At 44.7% G+C, this 22,166-nt stretch overlaps 1 protein-coding gene across 1 annotated transcript in view; it reads right to left on the reverse strand.

Annotated features, from left to right (window-relative positions):
- BMF (Bcl2 modifying factor) overlaps positions 1-22,166 on the reverse strand; it is a 70,468-nt gene that overhangs the window by 24,400 nt on the left and 23,902 nt on the right. The window contains exons 2-3 of the mRNA XM_075329839.1: positions 10,981-11,270; positions 2,733-2,887 (exon numbers count right to left, since the gene is read on the reverse strand). Of these exons, the coding sequence (XP_075185954.1) occupies positions 2,733-2,887; positions 10,981-11,270 (445 nt within the window). The remainder of the gene's footprint in view (positions 1-2,732; positions 2,888-10,980; positions 11,271-22,166) is intronic.

Raw genomic sequence — 22,166 nt, forward strand, 5'->3', positions numbered from 1 at the left:
GTTTGGTCAGGGGTCACCATATCCCCCTTCCCAAGGTGTAGGGGTTCCCTTCCCTTTCGCCGCTCCCTTTGTACTTCCCTGTACCTAGCGGGACAAACACATATCCTACCTGGCTGACTGAAGCTTTTCCTAACAAAATCAATAAGGGTTTTTGACAGTGAAACTTGAATAATTTGTTAAAGGGATTGTCTCTGATTTTGAAACTCATGGTTAGCGATATTTTATGTTTTTGAACAAACTGAAAAAGGACAAAGTGGTGGAGGCTTTATTATCATGATTTGTTTTATTTCTTGATTCCTCTTTAAAATTGGATATATTCCGTTTTTTGGCCTTGGTCAGCCTACTTCTGGTCTCTCCAATATAATGTTCACTAAGCTGAAATATTGTGCAATGACATTTTTGCAAAACTTGTTCTACAACTTCTTTTTGTTTTTCCTGAAGAGCTACTGAACTGAAAAGGTATATGACCCAAGTTGGTTTCCTAGCAGTATAAGTGGTCGTATATTCCACCTCTCTCCATTCCCTTTCCCTTAAGTACAAAATAGTGTTCAGAATGGTTTCTTTCTTCTTTGCAATTTGTCAAAGCCTTCACACATCCAACAATATACGGACTGGTCGCAGGGCTCCTGACCTTAGCTCAATAGCTTCATTGTCATGGCAGAGGATAGAGGCTATACCAGCCGAATAGGGCAATACAAAGGAAGGGGGAAGGAATGCCTTATAGCTAGAAAAAAGCAGAAAGTGGTGACCCCTGATAACAACCTGCAGCTCACACTCACTGCCCTCATCGACCCTACACAGGTTCCGCATCGGTCGTTGAGCTGGATACCTGGGGCACTGTCTTACCCTGGCAAAAGGGCCCAAAATAAGGATGGAGGGTATGAGCGCTAGTCAAGACCACTAACACAAAAGGAAGACAAAAGGAAACACTACAGGGGAAACATGCTACACAAGGACCACAAAGGTATTGAAAAGGTAGTGCCTATACTTGAAACACCACTAAAGCTTAACTACCCTCATAAATATATGAGGGTAGTTAAGCTTTAGTGGTGTTTCAGAAACATGAATGCTATCACCAGAGCCCAGGTAGATAGCAAAAGTCAAACACTTATCTGAGGAATAGGCAATCTCTGGAGCAACAGGAGATGATCACTGTAGACTACAGCAAGGAACAAACTATAAACCGCACCCAAACCACCCCAGGGTGAGGTTAATAAAGGAAGTCAGAGGATAGCAACTGAACAGAAAAACTGACAGTTTCTCCGGGTCATAGAGTCCGCAACTGCAGAAACAGGAAACTGTCAGATAACAACATGTGTCGCCAATCTATGTGATCTGCTAGCACTTGCTGCCACTGGATTGTCAGTCGGCAGTGATACCTCAGTGACAGGCCATGACACATTTGTGACATGGATATATGCTTATGAGGCTGTTCGGTTTGGGTCAGGATACTTGAAAGTGATCAGTCCATTCTTCTGGTGGATTCCACGTGGAAGCCATCACTATGTTATATATGGTACTAATAAAAAAAATGTCGGAGGAAAAGTCGCAGTGAGAACGACTGAGAAAAGGATTCAAGGACAACACAAAAACAATGAGGATATAAACTCTTATAGTATTATATTATCAGTAGTTTTGGGTGGTCCAATTTAATGTCGCCTAGTGACATAGCCATGTCTTGCACACATTATACATCTCACTGGTCTGAAGTAATTTGAATATAACCTTTTCAATGAACGCGTACAATTCAATCAAGGCCCGTGTACCGCAATACTCCTGTGTGCGGATGTGAGGTCATTTACATTTCCTCTTTCTATTCAAGGCTGGTTTTGCTTCCCCTTATCCTCAGGTGCATGCTGAACCTTGATTTACAGCCCCCAAAAATTCTCAAAAAGTTGGTTATTCTTATACATCCACTTTATCACATCTGGAGACTGCACCAACACCGAAAATATCCTAGACGTTCTCCCAGGCCAATCAGTGTAGCATGGGATTATTCACAGTCATGGTGCCCATACAATAACTGTTAGAGGTGGTAGAAGGCCAGGGGAATTTAATTTGCTTTTTCCCCCTTCCTATGAATAGACCTTATACCGATCGGTAGAACCGGGAACTTTTATCCATGTTACAAGATGGCGCGGCAATTTAGATGCTGTTCCATTCATTCTCTACCAGGAAAAGCCACCCTAGGGACTGAATGGAGAGTAAGTTGCATATACGAACTGCCACTCTATTCTTATAGAGATAAAGATCCCCTTTCTGCCCCCCACAGAGCAACACTCCGGATAGGTGATAACTTGTTTTAACTGGACAACCCCATTAAGGGTCTTTTTACGAGAGATGAACGAGGGCCAGTTGACTTTATAGGAAGCCAACCGGTGTTCATGGTGGTTTGTATGATTGACCTGTGATCGTTTGTTTCTCCTCCAGGCATTTCTTGTCTGCAGCACATTCTCATCCATGATTACATGAAGACCATCTATCATTTATTGACTGATCACTAGTCATGGTTAATGATTGAGAACCAACTTTTCTACAGTGTAAAAAGGCCTTAAAAGGATTGTCCAAACTTATCGAGTTATCCCCTATCCTGTCTCGAGAATGGGCGCACTTGTGCGGTCCGGCCCTGATGTTGGATGAGAAGGTCTGGTTCCCAATACCAACTCATCCCAAAATTGTGGTCATGGCTCAATACATAGGTCATTTATCTAGCTCATAATATGTGATTTTACCCTTTGTAGATGAAGTCTGTGGAACTGATCTCCGATGCACTGCAACTTTCGAGCAATTCGGCGCTCCGCACTCTGTTCCTGCCTCAGACGACCGGTCACATTTCCAAATCGCCTGGCTAAGTTTGAAGACCGGTGTAAGAGATATCCAGCATTTCCTACAACACAGAAACAGATGTTATCCAATATTGTTCATTTCATACTTAGGGGTACTTTACACGTTGCGACATCGCTAGCATCGGCTAGCGATGCCGAGCGCGATAGTACCCGCCCCTGTCGCACATGTGATATGTGGTGATTGCTGCCGTAGTGAACATTATCGCTACGGCAGAGTCACACGCACATACCTGGTCGGCGACGTCGCGGTGACTGCCGAACAATCCCTCCTTCAGGGGGAGGTGCGTTCAGCGTCACAGCGACGTCACCGCGACATCACTAATCGGCCGGCCAATAGAAGCGGAGGGGCGGAGATGAGCGGGGCATAACATCCCGCCCACCTTCTCCCTTCCGCATTGCCGTCGGGACGCAGGTAAGGAGATGTTTGTCGCTCCTGCGGGTTTATACACAGCGATGTGTGGAGCTGCAGGAACGACAAACAACATCGTACCTGCGGTTGACCCGACATTATGGAAATGCCCGACGCTACACAGATCAACAATTTTCGACGCTTTTGCGATCGTTTATCGTCGCACCTAGGATTTACACGTTCGGCGCCGGATGTGCATCACGTGACCCCGATGATATTTCGGAAGCGATGTCGCAACGTGTAAAGCCCCCCCCTTCGAGAGGTTTTACAGTTTCCCGGTGTGTAGAAACAACAACGGTCTTACTCACCCTCCCCAGGTCCAGCTCTGAGTGTGACCAATTGCCCCGATGTCTGTTATTGTTTGCAGTGCTGACGTTACATAGACAGCGCTGCAGCCAGTCAGTGAGCCCAGTGGCTGAGAGTCTTGTGCTGTCTACTGGGGCTTCAAGGATGAATGGTCAAGGGTGTCTAGTGTCAAACTCCCCCCCCCCCTCCGTAATGGCGGTACTGTTAACAGTAGACTACCAACTACTAATTTTGTCCATGCCCCTCCCAATATTGCAGCTATCCTGCTAACAGCTACTTATGGAGAAAAAAAAACCCGGGCTGCAGAAAAAACAGAAGCATGAAGGGCTACTAAGAGACACCCAAGACTATCATTTTAATAAGTCCTCTGCAGGCTCCTGTCCTCTGAGGCTTGGGAAAAGTAACCCCTCAGTAAGTGGCTTCCATATGTCATGTGTCTTACTAAATAATCTGTACACATATGGGCAAAAAATTCCTCTGTATACCAGAAGACCGATAGCTAGCGCTGATCGTGGCACCAAGCCAGTGTCGCTAATAAGAACCACATGAGTTTCCATTTCCCTGTTTCGTGAGTAGCCTGTGCCAATGATAATTTTACAAATCTGTTTCTGAAAAATGACACATAGTCAATAGAAATATAATAAGGCGTTCGTGACAGATGAAACCACAAAACACATGCAGCAAACAACAATCCATATAGAGCCCGGTGGTTGGATATCTACATTAACAGGAAATGGTGGAGGTCACAAACTGGGAAGGAAGGCGTGCCGGGGTATCGGGTCAGTGGCTGCTCCATGTCAGGTTAGAGGTGAAGGCCATCGGAATTATCTTCCTTTCCTGTTTTTTTCAGAGCTATCAACATTATCAGAGCCTTGTGTTAAGAACAATGGCCCGGAAATTTCCTTGGGACTCTAAAAATGCAAAATAAAAAAGCAGTTCTTGCACCATTTTCGCCCAGTTATGACAAAGTGGGCAGAGATGGGGCGAGACGGGGGAGAGGCGTTTGCTACGCCTCGTCTTATTCTAGCAGGGTCTGGATCTGTGGTGACGGCGCACACAGTGTTGTACGTTACTCGTCCAGCACATCCCTGTATCAAGACCCTCGAGAACAACACTGGTCTAGATGTATCAGGACCTATGTGTTTAAAGGGAACCTGTCACCACTTTTTTGGACTATAAGCTGCGGCCACCACCACCGGGCTCTTATATACAGCATTCTAACATGCTCTATATAAGAGCCCAGGCCGCTGTGACAACATAAAAAACACTTTATAATACTTACCTAACGGTCGCTCTGCGGTGGAATAGGGCCATATGGGCGTCTCCGTTGACTGGTGCCGGCGCCTCCCCTTTCGGCCATCTTCGTCCTCTTTCATACACACTCGCCGGTCCTGCGTTGGCGCACTACAATACTTTGATCTGCCCTTCTCAGGGCAGATCAAAGTGCGCCTGCTCAGCACCGGAATGCCGGCAAGCGTGGATGACGCCGGACTCATCATGCACCATGGCTAGAGAAGAAGGAGAACAAAGATGACCGAAAGAGGCGGCACCGGCACCGGACAACGGAGACGCCCATAAGGCCCTATTCCACCGCAGCGCGACCGTTAGGTAAGTATTATAAAGTGTTTTTTATGTTGTCACAGCGGCCTGGGCTCTTATATACAGCATGTTAGAATGTTGTATATAAGAGCCCAGTGGTGGTGGCCGCAACTTATAGTCCAAAAAAGTGGTGACAGGTTCCTTTTAATAATAAGAGGATTTGTACCTTAACGAGATGAGTCTGCAGAAGAACAGAGAAGCAACGTGTCCTGTCCTTGACTTCATTTGCACAATGCGCATACGTGTGGCGCCCCAGGACCTGGTCGCCACAACAGCATTGCCCTCCCAAAAGGGTTAATGCTGAGCCTGGAGGTAATGGGGAGGTCCATTGGCCAGCAAGTTTAACATCCAACGCAGTTCTCCCTCCGGCCAGCAGGGGGAGCTCTGAACCTGGGATTCCAGGGAGGATCCCTTAAGTCTGATCTGAGGGAGGAAGTAGTGGTCAGTCTGTAGAGAGCAGTAGAAGTGAACAGACGCAGAGTGAGCTGTCCTGTGAATCTGGGGCCTAGAGCTAGAGTAGCTTGGCCCAGAGAAGTAGGAGTAGCTGAGAGGCAGCGGAGAGACTCGGACATCGGAGTCTGTGGCCACCAGGGCTTAAACATACTCCCTGGTAGCCGAATCCGAAGGGCAGGAGAGCTGCAAGCACCTGGCCCAAAACATCCCAAAGGTACAGCTGCAGCATCAAGGCGCCCGGTGTGGACTCCAGCAGAGAAGCACCAGAGAGAGGGCCTGCGCAGCCTGCTACAGAGGGAAAGGGACGTACCATCAGTCCCAGCAGAAAAGAGGGCCATTGCTGGATTCAGAGAAGCAGGGTCCTATCATAACAAAGAAAAGTACAGGAGTAGGTCTCATACTCAGCTGGCCAGAAAGATCACCCCAAGTACTTCCAGGCCGACCGGATCCCCATCACCACCTGTAACGGTCTCCCAGGACTGGACTGTTTCCAAAGTAAAGAGGAAAAGGTAAAGAGACTGTTGTTTGTGCCTGGTTCTTTCATTGCCTGTCGGCCCTGCACCGTGTTAGCCACACAACCGCATAGACTTCCACGAGCACTAACAGTGTCCCCGGGGCTCCGCTCCACCTGTGGGGAGCAGTACCACCATTGCTGCTATAACATCACCCCGGAGGCCTCACACAGCAGCGGCGGCTTAATAGCCGCAGACCACAGGTGGCGTCACGAACACCAACTTTATTCTTCAAGCCACATATTCTACTGACACCCACCAGGGCCACGGAGCCGGGCCCAGCCACCACTGACTACCACCGGACTAGTCCGGCCCGGCACCGGGTGTCCCATAGCCCTGGGGTGGGCGAGTCAATTTTGGCGTCACGAACAGGATCTCGTGCCTGGTCCCACCGGGTACTGTGCGCCTGCAGAAACTGTGCCTAAAAGACTGTGTCACTGTTTGAAAACTGCCGCCGCCATTAGCCCCGCTGAGCGCAGGAAGAAGGGGGGTGTGCCTGACAAAGAGCGCGAAGGGAGCGCGCCATCAGAGCAGAGCGCTGTTAACCCCGCGCGACCCAGAAGGGAATTTGAAAAGTGAACGGAGCCTGGTAAGGTTCACTGAGGGGGAGGAAGATGTCCGACTCGGAGGGAGAGCAGGTGGCTTCCATAGCCCGAGACGCCGCAGCACCAGCCGACGCAATCCCAGTCGCCGTCGCCCCAGCCCCCGCTGTAGCGCCGGTAATGCCGATCACAATGCTGTACATCCCGGGAGCGGAGTGGCTGCCGCAGTACTCCGGGAAGTCCCATACCTTGAGCGACTTTAGAGAAAGTCTGCACAGCTTGTTCCGGGTGTATCCTCTGACTGAGAGCCAGAAGGTGGGCATATTAATGGGGCAGCTAGCCGGCGCGGCCCAGCGTGAAGTGAAGTCCTGGCCTGATACAGATAAAGGGACAGCAACCCAGATACTGGCCAAGTTAAAGAGTACTTTTGACACCCGCACCGCAGCAGAAATAAAGATGAGATTCTTTGGGTGCAAACAACGAGCCCTACACCATTATCCCCTCCAACTTTGACAATAGTAAGGTATGCCTCATAAGCAAGGATGAAGGCAAGACCTATCAAGCAATTTCTCGGGACCGCCAGAAAGTGTGCCCTGAACGGTGCAGAACCCAAAAAGAAGTAGAAGAAGTACAAGAAAGTCCCCAAAGTCAAGAAAAAGAGGAAGGGATGATCCAAACAATCCTTGGAAAATTCCCCAAAACTTGGACCCGAATAAACAATGCCATAGTGGTACCAGTCTTGACGTTCCCGCAGTTGGTCGAGCCAGAAACAGAAGAGGTTCCAGATCCACCTAAAGAACCGTCCGCTCCAACACGAGGTGACATGCCAGCAGTGGAACAGGAGGTTCAACCCCCTGCCAGTGGTGAACCTGCCGTACCCTTGGCGAATCTGAGATCCCGTAGGCAACCGACATGTATCCCTGTCAGGGGTAGGCCTACCAATCACATGGGGGGGGCAGATACTCTAAGTAGTCAGGGACAAACCCCAGAGCTACGCCGGTCCCAACGTAGCACTCAGGGACAGCCCCCTCCAAGGTATAGAACATAGAAAGTAAAATACCTAACAGAATGTAAATAGTTATGTGAAATGTCTGTAATGTTGTGTATAAAATGCTTTTTTGTCTTAGGCGATTAAGTAAATGGACAATTGGGCCACTGGACTATGGGTGGCCAACACCTAAATTGTTCATAGTTAGCACCCGTGTGCTCAACACCCCTGAAGAAAAACCCGTCCGGCGTGCATAGAGTGGGATCATCAATGCTCTGACGCACGCCAAGAGCCTACGTTGGGGGTTTGATCGCGGCGGGTCCCCCATGGAGCAGTGTAATGGACACCCGGCAGGGAGCCACACTGGACTCTTATAGTAGTGTTTAAGTTTGTAACGTTTAAGCAATACACCTCCCATAATGGGATGAAATGTTGTAACATGTTATGTTTGTTTCCACAGTCCGGGAGTACTGAATTTAACTAAGGGGGAGTGTGGCGCCCCAGGACCTGGTCGCCACAACAGCATTGCCCTCCCAAAAGGGTTAATGCTGAGCCTGGAGGTAATGGGGAGGTCCATTGGCCAGCAAGTTTAACATCCAACGCAGTTCTCCCTCCGGCCAGCAGGGGGAGCTCTGAACCTGGGATTCCAGGGAGGATCCCTTAAGTCTGATCTGAGGGAGGAAGTAGTGGTCAGTCTGTAGAGAGCAGTAGAAGTGAACAGACGCAGAGTGAGCTGTCCTGTGAATCTGGGGCCTAGAGCTAGAGTAGCTTGGCCCAGAGAAGCAGGAGTAGCTGAGAGGCAGCGGAGAGACTCGGACATCGGAGTCTGTGGCCACCAGGGCTTAAACATACTCCCTGGTAGCCGAATCCGAAGGGCAGGAGAGCTGCAAGCACCTGGCCCAAAACATCCCAAAGGTACAGCTGCAGCATCAAGGCGCCCGGTGTGGACTCCAGCAGAGAAGCACCAGAGAGAGGGCCTGCGCAGCCTGCTACAGAGGGAAAGGGACGTACCATCAGTCCCAGCAGAAAAGAGGGCCATTGCTGGATTCAGAGAAGCAGGGTCCTATCATAACAAAGAAAAGTACAGGAGTAGGTCTCATACTCAGCTGGCCAGAAAGATCACCCCAAGTACTTCCAGGCCGACCGGATCCCCATCACCACCTGTAACGGTCTCCCAGGACTGGACTGTTTCCAAAGTAAAGAGGAAAAGGTAAAGAGACTGTTGTTTGTGCCTGGTTCTTTCATTGCCTGTCGGCCCTGCACCGCGTTAGCCACACAACCGCATAGACTTCCACGAGCACTAACAGTGTCCCCGGGGCTCCGCTCCACCTGTGGGGAGCAGTACCACCATTGCTGCTATAACATCACCCCGGAGGCCTCACACAGCAGCGGCGGCTTAATAGCCGCAGACCACAGGTGGCGTCACGAACACCAACTTTATTCTTCAAGCCACATATTCTACTGACACCCACCAGGGCCACGGAGCCGGGCCCAGCCACCACTGACTACCACCGGACTAGTCCGGCCCGGCACCGGGTGTCCCATAGCCCTGGGGTGGGCGAGTCATACGCCTCCTCCCAACTGACTACTTGGTATATAGTCATGGCCAAAGGTGTTGGCACCTTTAAAAAAATTTTTAGAAAATGAATTATGTCTCCAAAATTATTCCAATTACACATGTTTTGTTAAACACACGATTATTTTCTTTGTTTCTAATCTTCTTTTGCAAACGTCTCCAGGTCTCTCATATTTGGAGGTGTCTTCTCCCAACATCAATTTTAAGATCTCTCCACAGGTGTACAATGAGATTTAGATCTGGACTCATTGCTGCCTCTTCAGAACACTCCAGCTCTTTGTTTCCATCCATTTCTGAGGGTTTCTTGAAATATGTTTGGGTTCATTGTCCTGCTGGAAGACCCATGATCTAAGAGACACACCCAGCTTTGTGACACTGGGCACTACATTGCCACCCAAAATCCTAATCTTCAGATTTTATGATGTCTTACATACATTCAAGACACCCAGTACAAAGACAGCAAAACAACCCTAAAACATCCTTGACCCCCATCATATGTGGACACTATATTCTTTTCTTTGTAGGCCTCATTTTGTTTTCGGTAAACAGTCGAATGATGTGCTTTATCAAAAAGCTCTATCTTGGTCTTATCTGTCCATAAGATGCTTTCCCAGAAGAATTTTGAATACTTACGTACATTTTGGCAATCTGCAGTCTAGCTTTTTATGTCTCTGTGTCAGCGGTGGGGTCCTCCAAGGCCTCCTGCCGTAACATTTCATTCAAATGTGGAATGGACAGATTGCACTAACACTCATGCCCCCTGAGCCTGTAGGACGGCTTGAGTTTCTTGGGAACTTGATTAGAGCTACTTATTCACCATCCGGACTATCCTGCATTGCCACCTATCATCAGTTTTTCTCTGCTGTCCACATCCAGGGAGATTAGTTGCAGTGCCATGGGTTATAAACTTCTTGATTATGTGGCACACCGTGGACAAAGGAACATTAAGATCTCTGGAGATGGACTTGTAAACTTGAGCTTCTAGATATTTTTCAACAATTTTAGTTCTCAAGTCCTCAGACAGTTCTCTTCTCCTCTTTCTGTCCTCCTTGCGTGTTGTGGCACACACAGACACAATGCACAAATGGAGTCAACTTCTCCCCTTTTTATCAGGTGTGATTTTTATATTGCCCACAGCTGTTACTTGTCACAGGTGAGTTTGAATGAGTATCACATGCTTGAAACAAAGTTGTTTACAAACAATTTTGGAATGATGCCAACAATTTTGTCCAGCCCAATTTGGGGGTTTTATGTGAAATTATGCCCAATTTGCCTTTTTGGCTCTAATTTTTTGTGTCATTCCAATACACACAAACAAAATAAACATGTGTATAAAAATGTGTAATTACAATAATTTTTGGGTAGAAATACTTCATTTTCTGGAAAAATTTCAAGGCTGCCAACACTTTTGGCCATGATTGTATATATGTTAAAAAATGTTGAAACTGAGAGTTGTGAAATACTTGATCCTAGCTGCACAATGCCAGGCTGGTGGTCATCTGTCTCGATAGATTCCCTTTAATCGGGACATGATGAAAATGTTCTGATAAAAATCAGATTCTTTGATTTCTAAACCGTGCCCTATTTTTCGTGTACTTTTTGGGGACAGATCTGAATTAGAAATTGATGAATCCATCAATTTCCATTTGGATCCATTGTGTGTCGGATAAGGAAAAAACAAATTATTGGAGAAGTGCAGGATATTTCAGCATACATTAGGCGCACAACCACGATAACATTGCCTCTTACCATAGAAGAGTCTCGGGGGAGATTCTGAGACACCACAAGGTAACATGATATCTCTGTTAGCAGAGGATGGTTCTAGGGTCTGAGTGGCTTTGTCCTTGCACTCTGTAATCCTGCATCCGGGACCGCAGCAGTGCGATACAGTGAACAGCTGGAACCGGCTCAGGAGATGATTGTAAGGTGGACTCTGTGAGAACATTGATGTTGCTGAAGTTAAAGGCTCAAAACCATCTGGATAAAACACATCGTCGTCCAATTCATCTGAACTCATGAACATAGCGTGCTCCATCCTCCTGGAGAAATCGGATACATATAAAGCACACATTACTTTTGTACATGGCCAGCTATAACATAAGCATATTAACACTAACAGTTTTATGTAATGACAAGATCAAAAACAAGATTGTAAAAAAACTCCATGCGTTCTGGTCACAGCAGATAACCCGGGGGACCTGAATGTCTGTGTAAACACTATTAAAAATTCAGTTGCACAATGTTGCACAATATACAGACGGGTGTACAAATTGTCTGTAGCCTGACGTGGGAACTTGGGAGGGGAAAAGTCATTTTACATAACTGAAGGCTTTATACTTCTATATAGATGTCTATGTTGTTCTAACGCTGATTGCCCATAATACACCTGCCTGAAAAGTGGGTTAAAATGGGTTAGTCTCCTAACAATCCCAAGAACATGTCCAGCATAGAGTGGACATTCCCGTATAGATCACCCTATTTTCTTCTCTTCAATACAGCATCTCATAGACAGCTAAGTCCAGTACCATCTCTGCCTGCTAAGCTAATACTGTCATTATCCCCTCTAAATTCTCTTAAATAAGCAAATAGATTGCTTTAAAAATTTATAAAATCTGAGCTGACATTTTTTATATTTTAACTTTGTGACAGGAGCTGTGCTATCATCATCAGAAAATGTGATAGAAATTTTTTGAAGAACTTCTTTGTGACAGGAGCTGTACTATCATCATCAGTAAATGTGATTTTAGTTTCTGTGAAGAACTTCTTTCTGACAGAAGCTGTGCTATCATCATCAGCAAATGTGATAAGAGTTTCTGTGAAGAACTTCTTTGTGACAGGAGCTGTGCTATTATCATCAGTAAATGTTATAGGAGTTTCTGTGAAGAATTTTGTGACAGGAGTTTGTGCTATTATCATCAGTAAACGTGACAGGAGTTTCTGTGAAGACCTTTTTTTGCCAGGATCGTAGTATCATTAGTACATGTGATAGGAGTTCTGTAAAGAGCTTTGTGACAGGAGCTGTGCTACCATCATCAGATGGAGTTTCTTTGAAGAACTTCTTTGTGACAGGAGCTGTGCTATCATCATCAGTAAATGTGATTGGAGTTTCTGTGAAGAACTCCTTTGTGACAGGAACTGTGCTATCATCATGAGTAAATGTTATAAGAGTTTATGTGAAGAACTTTGTAGGAGCTGTACTATCATCATCAGTAAATGTGGTATTAGTTTCTGTGAAGAACTTCTTTGTGACAGGAGCTGTACTATCATTATCATCAGTAAATGTGGTATTAGTTTCTGTGAAGAACTTCTTTTTTTGACAGGACCTGTGCTCTCATCATCAGCAGATGTGATAGGAGTTTCTGTGAAGAACTTCTTTTTTGACAGGAGCATACTATCATCATGCGTAAATGTGATAGGAGTTCTGTAAAGAACTTGTGACAGGAGCTGCGCTATCATCATCAGTCGGAGTATCTGTGAAGAACTTCTTTGTGACAGGAGCTGTGCTATCATCATCAGTAAATGTGATAGGCGTTTCTGTGAAGAACTTGTGACAGGAGCTGCGCTATCATCATCAGTCGGAGAATCTGTGAAGAACTTCTTTGTGACAGGAGCTCTGCTATCATCATCAGTAAATGTGATAGGCGTTTCTGTGAAGAACGTCTTTGGTAGGGTCCAAGTAATTTTATTATATGAGAAAGTATCGTGATCGAGATGGTGACCCCATTCAGAGAACATATAGCTGTGTAATCCCCTTTGAGATTTCATTACCCAATAAGAAGTATACCTTGAAAGGAAGATATTAATACAGTATAAATTGAGCATACTGAAAATGATCAAATGACAGCGGGTTATATATAGTAGACAATCTTTTTGGCACAAAAAGGAACAATAATTTCTACAACTTAGCAAGGTCTTGGAATGTAAGAATCTGTCTTCATTTCTTTGAGATGTAGCTGCTATTTGCCACGTTGTGCATACCGTAGTACAAACATATTACAGATCTTAACTAAATGTAATAAATGTTAGTTTTGTAATAACTACAGGACACGGGTCTACAAAATCAACCCCATCATTGATGGAACGTTCATAAAGTTTATATCTTATCACTACTGACCGATGTAGATATTATCTAATATGTTCAGATGTAATATTACCTAGTAATCCCAGCAAGATTGCAACGTACCAACACTTTACAGGCCTCTGCTTCTCCTCACATGACGACCCAGAGCATTTACATAAGAAACGAGAGGAAGTGAACTCTAGATTGCAATCTGCTCTAACTTGTTTCATGCTCTTTCTGGAAAGGAAATTACACGTGGTACTCTTGATAAAAAAAGAAAATTAATTTTTTACTAAATTTCCATTTAGGAAATTGATTAAATAAATAACCATTTAATGCCATGTTTTTCATTCTGATAACAGCTGATCGTTGGGGATTAAAAAGGGTTATTCCCATCTTTATGAATAACTAGCTGTAGTACCCGGCGTTGCCTGGAATAGTAACTAAGTGTCTCTCTCCCACTCTGTCTGTCTGTCTCGCTCTATTTCTGTCTGTCTCTCACTCTCTGCCTCTGTCTCTTTCCCTGCTGTCTCTTTCTCTGTCTGCCACTTTGCCTGTCTGCCTCTTTCCCTGTCTGTCTCTTTCCCCATCTCTTTCCCTGTCTGTCTCATTCCCTGTCTGCCTCTTTCTCTATCTGCCTGTCTCTTTCCCTTCATCTTTCTCTGTCTCTTTCCCTGTCTGTCTCTCTTTGTTTCTCTCTGTCTGTCTCAGTATGTTTCTTTCACTGTCTGCATCTTTCCCTGTCTGTCTGTTTCTGTCTGTATCTTTCCCTGTCTGTCTCTTTCAATGTCTGCCTCTGTATTTGTCTGTCTGTCTCTTTCCCTCTCTGCCACTGTATTTGTCTGTCTGTCACTTTCTCTGTCTGTCTCTTTCCCTGTCTCTGTCTGTCTCTTTCCCTGTCTGCCTCTGTCTGTCTGTCTCTTTCCCTGTCTGTCTCTGTCTGTCTCTTTCCCTGTCTGTCTCTCAGTCTGTTTCTCAGTCTGTCTCTGTCTGTCTCTCCACCAACATCATATTACCTCACACATAAGCTTCTTATACTAAGAATGTCCTTCATTGCCTATAGCAACCAATCACAGCTGCTATTAATGACCTGTAGCTCTCAGCTCCATTGACTTTAATTGAGGCAGGTTTTCTGACGAATAACTGTAAAGCGCGGGATAAAAATTTCCCCTCAAAACATAGTCTATGATGTTTCCGGAGTCACATGAGGTGTCTGTGCAAAATTTTGTGATTGTACATGTGATTCCTTTAACGGGCACACACAAATATACATACACTCAGCTTTAGATATGAGATTATTTTCAGCATGTCCTTGTAAATACAAGCAATTTTGCAATTTACTGTTTGTTAAAATTTTAATCCGTTCTTGAGATATCAGCAATTTTCTTTTTATCTTGTTGCCTTGGAGACCGACCACCACTCCCCTACACAGCAAAACATGTGCTGTGCTTACCATCACTTTACTAATGAGCTTGTAAACACTATTTTGAAGGTGGCCAGGATTGCTGGAGCGCACTGTAACACCCAATCCCAGCCAGCCTCAGCGCAATACTTGCAATCTAAACAGCAGCGGTGGTCGGTCTCCTAGACAACAAGATGCAAACAAAAGAAAAATGTTAATATCTCAAGAACGGCTGTAAATTTTAAGAAGCAGTAAATTGCAAAAGTGCTTGTTTTTACAAGCTCTATCCAACAATATCAACCAAAGAAGATGGGATTAACCCTTTAAAGAAGCAGGACCCATGGTCAATAACTGATTTTCAGTCTGAGTTCTGTTTAAAAAGTTATTTTTATCCATTTTAATATTCATTTTTTAAGCAGAATTTTTATTACAAAAAAATTCCTGGCTTTTTATGGAGTTCATTTTCCTATTATACTTATAAATATGTCCCAGTATTTTGTTCTCTGGAAAGATAAGCTGCCTGAGATGCCTGGCAGTGGCTTACTTGTCACTTGAAAATACATGCACCCTAAGCTGAACTGAGCATGCATGTGCAGGTGGTACGCGAGAGATCAGACCCTTTTATGCAAATGTGAAATCTGTTATCCGACAAAGTGATCAAATCAAATGTTTTGTCAAATGGTAAGTTTTATAACTTGGCAATAGAGTTGGCGTGAATCAAGTCCATTGGCCCCGTGTATAATTTTTGGCCGCCAAACAGGAACTCTGAGAACTGCTTTGTACCTGTCACAATGTGACTGTAGGATAGCGAGGGACAAGGGTCTCCTATGCTGTCCCTCATGTTAGGGGACCCTAGGCTATCCCTAACCTCAAGATTACCTCTAATGGTGGAGATGCCTGAGTCCCATGCCTGGCTATTCATCTGTCTAGAACTAATTTCTCTTCCACCCAAGGGGAGGAAGGGGCAGGAGGGTAATGGCAACACAGATTAAGACAAACAGAGAAAAACCAAAACTCAGACACACTGCAAACTCACAGGAACAAATGGTAAGAGACTAAGGAGAAAAGCAAGTGAAGGAAGGCAGCAACAAAAGGACAACAAGGGTTTACATTACAACCACTCACAGTGATAATGCACAACAACCACCAGTAAGCCTGGATCACAACATCTCATCAGACCAGTATAGAGACACCATAACTGGCATTAAAGGAAGCATCCAGCCAGCATTGATAGGAGGGGAGCGAATGTGACTGGCTCCCTCGCAGCATGTGATCAGAAGAAGACTAACAAGCAGAACAGCAGAGATGAACGTTTGTTAGCCTGCCTATGAACTACAAGTCTGTGGGTCGACGCCTGAGTCTGCCTGCACTGATCACAGACATCAGTGAAGTTAGCCGGCCTAGAAACAGAATCTGTAGTCTCCACAGATCCTGATGCCGCCATGACAGTCGGCGGTGTTTTTAAAAACCTCCTTGTGACAGTATCTCCTCGGTTCTTATTTTGATGAGCTCGCCTGGTGTAATCACGTTTGTCATATTTCATCAATGACATTGTGCTAGGCTGGCTAATCAAGAGAGGAGCTGGTGATGCCATTTCTCGGTGCTCATGCCTAGTAGCCAAGAATTACTGATGTGGCCAATCGGTGTGGCCAATGCTGCCAACAGTTCCTCTAGTTGCAGCATATCCTCTCATGTAAACAAATAAAAAAACGAACAATCGCAGAAACAATTGTTTGTATGAACTTGAATTTGCTTCCATGGACCCCCAAGTGAATCTGCAACACTTGTCACTACCATACGGGGTCGCATGAATGGATGGGTAGTCAGGAGAGCCGGGGTCTGGTAACAGGAGGTCACATATAATCATAATGGGTAAACAGAGACGTAGTCAGGGCACAATCTGAGGGTCACAATACCAGAAGAGCATGTAGTAGTAAAAGGGAGCAAGCAGAGACATAGTCAGATAACAGTCCAGGGTCCAAGACAGGAACGCACGACAGGAATAGGAAGCAGAGGGAAGTCCAGTAACAGTCCGGGGTCAGAATACCAAGATCAGACACTGTCTTTTTTTGTTGTGTTTAGGGATCAGTTTCTGCTCCAAAACTGCAGCAAAAACCCTCAGTGTGAACACACTCTTAATGTTCAAAGTTGTAATCAAGATCTATGTTATATGATAATCTCCCTTCTTAAAAAGTAATCTATCAAACGCTGAACATTCGCAGAAGCGTTTATCTTATATTGTGAAAGCTGTGTAGTAATTCCTGGGATCTGTAGCCGGGTCTGTGCAATATCAGGTCGTGTGACCGACTAAGCAACTCTACATGACTCACTGTCTGCCGGAGCGCGGGGGTTCAGACGGTGGCTTGTTTTTGATCTCGTAAAATAGGATGAATATTTGTAAACATTGTAAAAGAAAGAAACAGTGCAGAAATTGTGTGCTAATCCGCAGTACCACACCTAGAATCAGCACAACCACAAGACAGTACACCTGGCCTAAAAACACAAGGTCTTAAAAATTCACTTTTCTTTTTTGTAAGAAAAGTGACCTAAAATGACCTATATTTTTTTGCATTACATCTATATATTTTTTTTAATTTTGTCAATTTTTGTTTTCATAAATTTTGTTTTCATAAATTGTAATCTTGCAATTGTCACACTGGCCACTATTTGTTTTTTAAGATTGATATTTCCTGTCCTTTCAGAATTAGTTTTCAGCAGACTCATTATCATCAGAAGTAGGATTACAATGACAGGTGGCACCTCTATACATTGTTGATAAAAAAAATCAGTTACCAGTTACATTAGGCGACGTCACACCCTTCTCTTTGCAATGACCTTTGCACATGCTCATTAGATGCTTCAATACAAAAGAGAGGTGTCATGATTCATGTATGACTCTGCTTGTGCAGAGCCATTGTATGTGTTTGTTTTCCTGCTGCCTGCATTGTCCAAGGTTAGGTCAGATGGGAGGAGCCTATTCTGTCGTGTCTCGTTTCGGGGGTCACGCTGCCTTATCTTGGAACTGTTTTCCTTTCCTCGATACGCCGCTAGTGATAGTGTCTACCCTGCAGTGTGGTTCCTGTGAGTCTGTTCTGATCCTGCCCGCTACCTAGTACTCCTTTTCCTGACTTCCATCCTTCCCGTCTTTTCTTACCTCCCTGTCTCCCTAACACGCTCTCTGCCTTGTTATCCCACCTCCGCTCCCTCCTCTACACTTACTTGTCCTCTTGGTTTCCGACCCCGGCTTGCTATATGACCATGGCTCTGTTCCCCTCTGGCTCCTGACGATAACTCCTGGCTATCCGACCCTCAGATCTCACTTGACTACAGCTGTGCTTACCCCCTCTGTACCTACGTGACTTCCCGGCACTGACCTTCGGCTTGATCAACCATTCTATTGCATCCTTCCACGGATGCTAGTGACCTCTAGTGGGCTTGCGCCTAACTACACTTAGAAGCACTACAGTCTGCCTGAGTACTGGCTCCCCCTAGTGGTAGCATCACAATAGGATCTAATCTGTCCATTGCTGGTAATGTACATATGAGTTTCCAGAAAGAAGAACATACAGCAATAATAACAGCTGGTGTGAAAATGGCAAGATTTCTAATTTTTAAAAAATAAAATAAAAAAAAGATTGTGACGTGGAATAAAAACTTTACTTTTATTTTTTTTTTTTTTAAATATACAAAAACATGATTTAAACAATAGGTCATTTGCTGATTACATTTTTCCTTTAAAAAAAACATAAAAGTGAAAACACAAAACAGAAGAAAAACATAAAATTGTCATGTTTGTATCAATTTGGGCCACGTACAATATTTTGTGTTATGATTGTCCACTGCTGGAAAAATATGGATTAACAACTTTGTGGCATTGCTTGAAGGCTGCCCCCTACTGTCCAGTTACATATGGCTTAATTTGCTGTCTGATCTGATGATTGAGCACAAAATTGGCTCTTTCTAAGGACTAGAAGCCCACGAACATTAGACGCTGCAGGTGTCTTTACCTGTATATAGGCTCTCACATTCTGCTTATCCACATTATGACAGTATTTGTCCATTGAGTAGTAATAATATTGTATACCGACCCTTTTTACATGCCATTCTATGTGACAAGGCTCCTGCTCAAAGTTTTTTTATTAAGGAGATTAACCTCTCAGAAGCAAACAAATAATCCCTCTTTCGTCCAGTAAATCAATGGCTCCTCTTTTGTCTTCCATCTGCAGAATGGCATAGGTGATTGATGTCACCAGCACAGCTTGCTCTATTTAAGTATACTATCCTGTTTTTGAGGTGTTTCTACCATATAAAAATACCTTTAGCATTGTTTTTTAAAACAATTATGCTGCTGGAGGCGGGCTTTGGGCAGAGTCTGTTTCCTTCCCCTTCTGGCAGCCAACAGCTTAATCCCTTTTTACTTCCCTCTTGATATCATCTGTCAGGATGCAGAACTGGCAGCTCTCTCTCTAGAACACCCATACATATTGTAAGGTGATCACTGGTAAAATACAAGAGGGGAGATATGTATCACTGAGATTATTAACCTCAGTGATATCAACCTGGATGTATGTGTCACAATCCACTTAGAGCTCTGCGGCGCAGAGCCATTGTTTTTGTTTGCTGGCTGCTATCTCCAGAGTTAGGTCCTGTGGGAGGAGCCTATTCCATCGGGCCTCGTCCTGGGGTCACGTTGCCTTATCTGGGAACGTCTTCCCTCCGCACGCTGCCAGCAATAGTTCCTGCTTTGCAGTGTGTTCCTCTGGTAACTTAGCTCCTCTGATCCTACCCACTACCCAGTACTCCTTTCCCTGACCTCCGTCTCTCCTGTCCTACCTGACCTCCATGACTCCCTGACCTGCTCCATGCCTATTGTCCTCTCTTCGCTCCTTCCTCCCTTCCCACGTGTACTCCCAGCTCTTGATCTCTGCTTGCTCTCTGACTTCGGCTCTGCTCCCCTCCGGCTCCTGACTATGCCTCCTGGCTCCTGACCTTGGCTTACTTTTTGATTAGAGCTATGTTTATCCCTTTGTACCTGCGTTACCGCGCGGCACTGATCGTGGCTTGTCTGACAATTCTGTTGTGGCTACACACGGATGCTAGTGACCTCTAGTGGGTAAGCTCCTCATCACACTGACAGGCATTACTCTTCACAAGAGCTCCATCTGCCCCTGGTGGTTTATTACAGTTTGCTCCAGAATGCTTGGTACTGAGAGGGTACCACGTTTTGTTGTTTTTTTTTTAACAGGGCAGTGATTTTGTGATAAGTGGATGGGTGGTACGGCTGGTCACCATATCTCCACCTAAGGGTGTGGTCCAGGAGGTAAAAGTAAGGCCTTTGGAATTCCTCTGTGTTCTGTGTATGGAGGAAGCAGACCTCCAGAGCCGTGATCTTCTTGTACAGAGTGGAGCCCGCAGTCATATGGACGGTGTTCATGCTCTTTTATTTTCTGTGGGCCTGAAAGGCTTTTCTTGTTCAATAAACCACTTAAAATGTAAATGACCAGCGTTTCTGTGACTACCTCGAATGCCCGCTGAGTGAGTTGATCTACCACAATATGCACACTCAACTCAAGCGAGTGTGCACGTGAAGAGAGCAACTGCCCATACTATGGAGGTAGTCTTCTCTCGTGGTGTTGTGATGAGGCCCACACTGTGACAATGCACCAGGCCATTGTAAATGGGATATTTAGCTTACACGCTACCTCGGGCATATTCGTATCAAAGTCCTTCATGTCAAGGAAGTAAGACAAAAAATAAAAATACAATAAAATGATTGTAACATTTGTCCGGATGATTGTGGAAATAGCCTGGCAATGGCCATTTAGCAAAATTAACTAAAGATATGACCACACCCCCCCCCCCCCCCCAAATGATTAGTTTACAGCAGGTCGATGACTTGGACGTCCTAAACTCAATACATAAGAAGCAATAACCTGCACTTAGCATTGGGCATCCCGGTCATTACCGTTAGCTTATCTGACATCAACAAAGAAAGGGTTTTTCCAGTTTTCTTTAAATAAAGCTTACTCATTGTGTGACGGAACATAACGTTATGCAATATTCTAGTTGTTTCCATTCTCATCATGTTTAAGATCTGTGTACGTTCAGGAAGAGCAACTGAGGCACATTTGTGGCTGAAGCCCTCAAACGAACACAAAACATAAAAATAAGAAGCCTTTATATCACCCTCTATTCTACAGATACTCAAAACTGTGTGAAGAATACAGCAAATTTACATATTTGGTTTCAAGGAAATCATGGACTTTGCCTATCCTCCCTCTTACAAACCTATGTTTGTATATAAAGAAACTAGCTCCACTGCTCTGCATCCAATAAGATGTCATGAAATCTAAGCACCGCCCCTGAGGAGCTACAGAAACTCCTTTTTATCATGAGCTTTACCAATCCTCCTTATCAAAAATTTGTGTTTCACTTGTAAGGCCACATGTAGAATATGGAATCCAGCTTTGGCTCCATATTTCAAATGGGATATTCGCAAGTTAGAGTCAATTCAAAGGTGGCAACTAGATTACAAGAAATGGAAGACCTCCCATATGATAAGGTTGGAAAAGTTGGGCTTGTTTTGCTTAGAAAAAAAGACGCCTCAGAGGCGATATCATCTATATGTTTAAATACATGTGTAGTCAATACATGACACATTCTTTCCAAAGACCAGAAGGCACTGGCTATGAATGGAAGAAAGGCAATTCCGGCAGCTAAATAGGAAAGGGTTCTTTACAGATCAAGCAGTCAGACTGTGGAATGCCGACCACAAGAGGCAGTAATGGCAGACACTAAAACAGTTTTTAAAAACGGACTAAATGATTTCCTCATTAAAAATAGCATTGCGGGTTATAGCTAATTTTGTGACAAAGAATGTATGCTGGTGAAGAAAGGTTGTACTTGATGGACCTAAGTCTATTTCCAACCGATGTATCTATAATATTCGGCAACTAGCTACAAAAGGAGCATTCTTCCCCTGTTTTGCCTCCAATAAGACACAAAGAATTCTAAGCCCTGCCCCCAAGGAGCAGCAGAGCCTTTTTTATCCTTGCTTTCAAGGTTTAGTGTCTATTAATTTGGGCATCAATTAAATGAAGCTTTAACAATAGGGAGTATTGTGTTAAGGGCTTTTTATTAATGATGAATGAGCACTACCATACTTGGATACTCAATACTTGTAACGAGCAGCTGATGCACGGATGGGCATAATTTAAGTATGAGAGTATAATGGAAGTCACTGGGGAACTCGAGCATTTTTCCGGGAAATCTTCTTGCTATGTCCTGACACGATAATCACAATCATTGAAGGCTTATTGTGTCTAGCAGATCAAAACATCATTTAAAGGGGAAATGGATCACAGAGAATCATAGACTCATAGAATGGTAGAGTTGGAAGGGACCTCCTGGGTCATCTAGTCCAACCCTCTGCTCAAAGCAGGATTCACTAAATCATCCCAGACTGATGTCCGT

Source organism: Anomaloglossus baeobatrachus, chromosome 12, assembly GCF_048569485.1.
Source record: "Anomaloglossus baeobatrachus isolate aAnoBae1 chromosome 12, aAnoBae1.hap1, whole genome shotgun sequence".
Lineage (NCBI taxonomy): Eukaryota > Metazoa > Chordata > Amphibia > Anura > Aromobatidae > Anomaloglossus > Anomaloglossus baeobatrachus.